Source organism: Erigeron canadensis, chromosome 1 (assembly GCF_010389155.1).
Source record: "Erigeron canadensis isolate Cc75 chromosome 1, C_canadensis_v1, whole genome shotgun sequence".
NCBI lineage: Eukaryota > Viridiplantae > Streptophyta > Magnoliopsida > Asterales > Asteraceae > Erigeron > Erigeron canadensis.
The window spans coordinates 59,809,577-59,816,755 of NC_057761.1; the positions used below are offsets into that span (position 1 = coordinate 59,809,577).

The 7,179-nt window shown below is 31.7% G+C and overlaps 2 protein-coding genes across 2 annotated transcripts; one reads left to right on the forward strand and one right to left on the reverse strand.

Annotated features, from left to right (window-relative positions):
* On the forward strand, nt 1-3,506 carry LOC122583741 (cyclin-dependent kinase inhibitor 4-like). Its single transcript, XM_043756118.1, has 3 exons — nt 1-477; nt 2,478-2,681; nt 2,989-3,506. Exons 1-3 carry the CDS (start codon nt 197-199, stop codon nt 3,068-3,070), a joined length of 567 nt encoding a protein of 188 aa, XP_043612053.1. The 5' UTR covers nt 1-196; the 3' UTR covers nt 3,071-3,506.
* A 1,328-nt stretch (nt 3,507-4,834) lies between these two features.
* LOC122585420 (cytochrome b5-like) lies at nt 4,835-5,702 on the reverse strand. The gene is made up of 3 exons (XM_043757553.1): nt 5,518-5,702; nt 5,317-5,383; nt 4,835-5,220 (listed from the first exon to the last, which is right to left on the reverse strand). The coding sequence occupies exons 1-3, from the start codon at nt 5,602-5,604 to the stop codon at nt 4,949-4,951; spliced, it is 426 nt and encodes a 141-aa protein (XP_043613488.1). The 5' UTR covers nt 5,605-5,702; the 3' UTR covers nt 4,835-4,948.
* Nucleotides 5,703-7,179: the final 1,477 nt, after the last annotated feature.

Here is a 7,179-nt window from a genome sequence, read left to right on the forward strand (position 1 = left end):
CACACAACAAAAACACACATACTCACACACTTTTTTTTTTGTTTCTTTCTTTCTTTCAACTGCGAACGCCTCAACAGAAAAAAACCCATTAATTTAACACACACATATGACATTTAAATCTTGAAATAACTTCACCCTCCGGTCACCGGAAATATATATATATATATATATACAAGATAAAAAAGCGGAGCAAAAAATGGGAAAATATATGAGAAGGAAAGCAAAGACAACAAATGAAGTAACTTTAATGGAAGTTCCATCTTTTAGCGGCGTTTTAACTCGAGCTAAAACCTTGGCACTTCAGAAAGCTGCTGACGGCGCCGGTTCTTTCATTCAGCTCCGCAGCCGGCGGCTTATTAAGCCGAGCTCACCCAAGAAACCCAAGAAATTATTAGCTGATAAAAACCTAGAAATTGATAAAAATGATGATGAAGGTTCATTTGGGGAAAATAATATTGAAATTGAAGCTACAAAAAGGTATCTTTTTTATTCTTTAACTAATAATTTAACTACTATTTTCTTTGTCTACGAATAAATCTTTTTTTTACTTGATACAAAAATTAGGGTTTTTTTTCCCATGAAAACCAATTTATTGATGTTAGCTATATTTGTGTAATGGGTAATCTAAAATTATTTTTTTCAATAAATCTCGTTATCAAATTCAAATATTAGTTTTTTTTTCCCCATGTTGATTTTTGTGTGATGGGTGTCAATAATTATATTTTTTTCAGTACTTATTGATGTTAAAATTCAAATTTAGGATTTTTTTTTTCCGTGTTAGTTAACTTTTTGTGTAATGGGTATTTAAAAATTGGGGGTTTGGATCAAAAAGCTTTGAACTTTGATATTATTTATAAAATCATGATAAATTAGTTAGTGATATTACATTTTCTAAAAAAAAGGGGAATAAATTTGAATCTTTCAGCTCGTTTCAAAACATATTGAGTAAAATGCATGTGGGTATTTGGGTATTGTGTTTATTTAGTAATTTTCATCTCTGAAAAGTCATTTCCAAAAGGGCTTCTTTTTTCAGTTCTCTGTCATTCTCTGGGTATTTTCAGAGACTGTTAAAGAGTGATTTAATTAAAAATTAAAAATTTATTTTCCTTCTTTTTATTTTTGGAAAAACTATTTTTGAACTTTTTTTTTTTCTTATAAAGATACGGGTTTTTAAGTAACAAATGACATCTGTGTTCTTGGCATATCAACTCTGTTTTCTGTGTTCAATCATTACTTCATTATTTAGTACACATATTTATCCTTGCATTTTATGGCTAGTGTAACTGTGTAAGTACATTTTTCTGATATTTTAGATTGGTTTTCAGTTACGCTTTCATGTTATGTCCCTATCTTTCTTGATTTTTGAAAGTTATTAGTGTTACATAATTATATTCTTGTATTACTTATTTTCCTAGTTTTATCCCAATGCACCTTCTGTTCTCATATACTCGTATTTTTTTGTGGTTTAAAAAAAGGTTAATGGGTAAACGTGCGGTAGTTGTTTTGCTTAGGTGTAATTAAGCATACTAACCGGTTATCCCTTGGCCATTTCCGCGGCCGTTTCCTAATGGCTTCCCTGGCCAACCCAAGATTGTATCTACCAGGATTTGAACCTGAAAGACACTGACCACCCTGGAGGTGGTTTGATATCAAAAGGAGTGTTTATTTCTTATATTGGTTAACTATAGTTGGTGTGAAGAATCTTATAGAAAAAAGTTTATAAAAGAAATTAGTGTTGGTTTATGTTACTTTATGACTCTTTGAACATTCCAATTTGTCTATATGGGTTGTTGGATTCTCTGTATTTTTTTATTTTTTGTGTTTAATTAGAACATATATGTGAAGGTTCTAAATACAATTATATAATTAGTTCTCCTTAAACATGGTATTGTTCTACTCTTTCGGTTCTATTCTTTGGTTTCTTTGCCTATATAATAAATTTAACATCAAAGGAATCATTGCTTGTGCCTAAAACCGGTTGTTGGGATTAGTAGATCTGTGAGTAGATGCTTTTGCATTATTTTAACCGGCAAATTGTGCTTTATTGTGATTAGTATTTTATATTTCTTTAAAAATTGTGAATGCTTAAAATCATCAGAAGCAGACGTAGTTGTGAAGTTTGTTACTTGGTTTCTGTAATGTTTTCAAAAACCTCTTTGGAACTTGTAATTTCAGAAATTTATTCTTTTCTTGTGATATTTGTTTGTCTCTAAAGAAAAAAACATAGTTCCAACTATTTCTGTTTCGATTGTGTTAGTCGTCTGCATGCGCTAAACTTTATTTTGTTCTGATATTTTGTCTTAAAATGTTTCTGAGGGTCTTGTTTCGATTATCTTTCCTTTTTTTTATTCTCTTTTTGGCTTGTGATTCTTGATAAAGAAATGTCATGGATTTCTTGAATTATTAAACTTTAAATGATTGGTACATGTGGGGTACCTGTTTCAACTGTCTTGATAAAGATGGCTGCATTGTGATAGGACCACCCGAGAGACCACACCGTGTAATTTGATCAGGGATCCGGATGTCATTAGGACTCCCGCTTCTTCCACAAAGCCAACGAGATCTACTAATGGCAAATATAGAGTAGAAAACACCAGTGCTACTCGCATCCCATCAACTAGTGAAATGGAAGAGTTCTTCACCGGACCAGAGAAGCAGCAGCAGCAATTGTTCATAGAAAAGTATGTACTTACTTTCTATTTTTAGAGGGGAAAATGAGTGTGGCGGATGGGTTGGGTAATGCGTCATAACGGTTCTATGTCAAGACTCTGAAGGTTGTGTGCAATAACCAAACACTTTGGGCTACTTCTGACCTGTTTCTTTCTTAGCGTTTTGTAAAAAGTTATCTAACATTATTGATCCTTTAGATATAAAACAGAACCCGAGTCAACCAATTCATGAAGTCAAAGTTATCACCTTTACTTCTTATACAATATTATATAATCACAAATTGGATTTGTTTATATGTTGTTCCTAATTGTCCTGCAGGTACAACTTTGATCCCGTGAATGACAAGCCCCTTAATGGACGTTATGAATGGGTGAAACTGGATTCTCCCGAGAAAAGTTAATAACTGATTATCAGGTCGTTTATCATTATGGTTTTTTTATCTTTTTCGGTTGGACTTTTAATTAGCATAGTCGAAGATATGGGTAGAAATAGATTTAGATTTTAATCTATATGTGGGTGATGGAAGAATATATCTTAAACTCCCGTCATTCTTGTTTCGTTTGTAAAGAAAGAAGCAGGACCCATCAAAAAACCCGAATGCAGAAGAATGTAGATTAGAAGATCTGTAATTCTGTAGCATAAGCAAAAAAAAAAAAAAAGAGCTTCTAACATAAACAGATCATCTAAAAGAAGATAATGGTGGTTGTCTTTTTTATATTAAAAAGGGGGATCCAATGACTTTTAGGATGATTTTTAGTCCTTATGATTGTCTATATTTTGTATTGATGGAAGCTTTGATCCCTTCTTTGCTGATATAAATTGACCCTTTTCTTCTATATCTTTTATCATGTTAGTCTTTATATTTATGTGCATTCAACAACAACAACACTATCCAATAATGTTGTGTTTGAGATATATTCATGTGCATACAAAACACACAAAACACAATGAATCTTAATATTTTGAAAAATACTGTATATGATGGTGCCAATTTCAACAGTGTTTGTGGTTATGTATGACCTACCATGTCTTTTTAACAGCTTGTGGTGGTGGGGTAAGTTTTCTTGGTGGGAAGAATCTTGTGTCTTCTCTATTATTGTGTCAGGCTGTACTTTTATTTTATTTTATTTCAATTTTATCTCTTGAGGCTTATCCATCACCACCATGTTTGTTTGCATACTACTTACCATCTTTCGTCTATGCAATTTCCTTTTTCTTTATCAACTTGAAGTAATAATACAGTATGATGCAAAAGTAGAATGCTGAGATAATAGATACAAAGACATATGTGTAAAGATGTCATTTTTGTCTAGGAATCCTTTTTTATATATATATACTCTGGAGATGATGGCCCTCGTGTGCTGCAGTATTTTGGTAGATGTTCTGTAAATATGTACAAGATAATGTACATACACAATTATTTACGTTGGTACGGTATATATACTGCTTGAGTATAGATGTTCATGATCTTTATGTTATGGGGTTCAGTTAAGAAAATCATTTTATGTGGTTCATCCTTCTACTCCATGTCTCTCTCACACAACCACCACCACCATCATATCTCGCTGTTGTAGAACAATGCTAACAATGGCCAAATACCACCATAGAGTGTGTAAAAATTCTAGAAATGGGAAGAACCCCACCATAAAATGTGTCTCACGTACTGTTTCTCTGTGTGGACAAAAAGTTTAGAATGTGTGAAATGAGTTTGTGACAGAGAAATACATGTACATTATTTTGTCATTGATAAGTACCTTTTTATGTAAAGATACATGTAAACATTAATTAACTTCGACTTGTATAAATAAGGTTTATATCATTTTGAAAAGCTAATTAATTGATTATAATTTGTCATTCAAAACTAACTTTATTGATTATTACAACAATATACAACAAGCATAACACTTTGTTTGCCATTTTCCCTTTGAATTTGGAATCCCTTTGGAGCAAGAGTATAATGGATTTCTTGATTGTGTAGTGGAAGGTTATTAACCATGATGTATTGCCTCCCACTATAGTGGTATTAAATTTTGACATTGCTCGCCCCATTAAAGATGCCTCTTCTCAAATCACAACATCATTTGATGCTCAATTGATCATTGTGCTCTTGTTATTAATTTCTTAATTTTATTACTCATAACACAAATATATACTATAAGTTAACTTTGACCATTCAATAGTGGTTGCATTGTATTCCCTTTAATATTGAGACTAAAAAGGCTTTTAAGCACACAGATAATGATCCATTATGATCAAGATATTAGATTTAATTTTCACATCATTTGTACAGCAGAAAACCAACAGCAACTACAAATATTGTAATTAAGGGAAGGAGTCCAACCGATTTCATCATGAAACTGAACCTTGATTGTTCCTCTTCTTGCAAGCTAGCCTGTAGATTGGTTTGAGTTCCCGTTTTAGGGGTTTTCGGTGTTGAAGTACTATAAGATGGTATTACAACATCGACTTCTCCAATATAATACTCGTCTAACATCAATCTCGCAGCACTTCCATGTCCTACTTCCTCAAACTCTTCGCTAGCGTCCTTACCTAGGACAACAAGTTAGATTATATGTTTAAGCTGAACCCAAGTAATTAAGACATGCTTGATTATTTAGCTAGTTAGTAATTTCAATACAATAATACCTGCTACATCCAACAACACGTTATCTCCTCCAGGATGATCGTTCAAAAAGTTTGTAACGTCATAAACCTAGCTAATCAATAATTTAGTAAAAAAAAAAAAGAAAAAGAAAAGATCGATCAAGTGATTAAAGTGGAACACATCAAAAGGATGACAAATCAAATTGAGGATTTACAATATCAAGTTCGATTATTGTTTCTTACCCTTGCATTGATAATGACCCAACAATCTTTATTGTTGTTGTGCAGAGAGACATCGGCTAAACCGAAAACCTTGTTATTTAACTTCATGATCCTTTTCTTTGGTGTGGGTAATGAGGGAGGGAAGATTGATTTTGTTGACAAATAATGAGAAGAGAACGTCTTTTGAAATGGTTGAATACTATACATTGTGGGTTACACTTCTTAATTAAATATTTTTTTGTCCATACACTTATGGACAACTGACAATGGTTTTGATCCTATAAATGATTGTTATCTTTTAAATTGACATGTAATTAAACAAACAATTATGTATATTTTTTTAGCAGGTGCATGAAACATACATTTACAAGAATCATCATTAATAATATCCAATATATACAATTGTAAAAATAATTAAGTTTCGATATGGTAGTTAAATTATTGGAATTCTTTGATTTAATGCAAATAGAAAACTAGAAAAGAAATAGGGATCTCTGTCATGTTACATGTGGAGAGTCAAACATTTGGGTATTCTAAATTGAACCAAATCGATAAACAACAGTTATTTACTGAAAAGAAACAACATGTAGAAGAATGAACAGATGCACGAGTAATGTACAAAAGAAGCATAAAGTTGTTAGCATGTTCGTATGCGTGTGGTTGGATATATAGGTTGTTACGCCACAATTGTAACATCATGTTGGATACTTTTAAGATCCTTTTTGTTGCAATTTCAATTTTTGACACTAAAGTGTGCAACAAACTAAAGCAAATATTTGTATGTACAATATTTAAAAAAGAATAACTAAAGTGCACTGTATGTCTTGAGATGTGCACTTCAAGTATTTTTATTTCAATAAAAAAAAAAAAAAGTTTTCCCTTAATTAAGAATTATCCCGAGATGACAAGTTTTTTTGGCTCATTGTAATGGTCTAACTAAACTAATGTGGTTTCATAAATCGTTGCTTGCGTATCTACCAATGACTGATTGGATTAAACAATTTGAGGATTAGTACCCATATATCCGAAAACAGGTTGGGGATACATTTAGGTCAAATGAGCATAATCTTTTAATTGTTTAAGCTTAAATGTAGTTAAAGAGTGAGGTATGAGGAGAAAGGTCACCTTATGTGTTGGGAATAGTTCGTGAACATTTTATGAACCATGGAAAGAACTCCGTTTATGTACGTTCGTCAATTAAATGAACCAAACATGAACACCTACATACATGAAAATGTAAGAAAGGATATATGAAACATGTGTAGAAATAGACAGCTTTCCCATCATTTTCACCCTTTGTTGCAATGTAATAACGCATGTAATTTTGTATCATATTACTTGCAAGTAGCAACAGCCCATTAGCGCAAAACTAACCAGCCCAATAGCAATGTCTTACTATATGTCTGGCCAACTGAGTCCTAAAATTTTTCTTTAACTAGCCCGTAAGATGGTTTTAAATTATATATATATGGCTACCACTACAAAAAGAAAAAAATATGAATTGTCTTTTGATCTTCACCATTGAAAATAAATCAACAAATTAATCTTAACCATCAAAATTAAAAGTCAAACTTTGATATTTAATTATGGTAAATTTTTATGATATTTAATATACTTATTTTAATACTATTGTCATTTAGAGTAAAATTAGATTTAGTCTTTTACTATTGTCACTATGTAGTA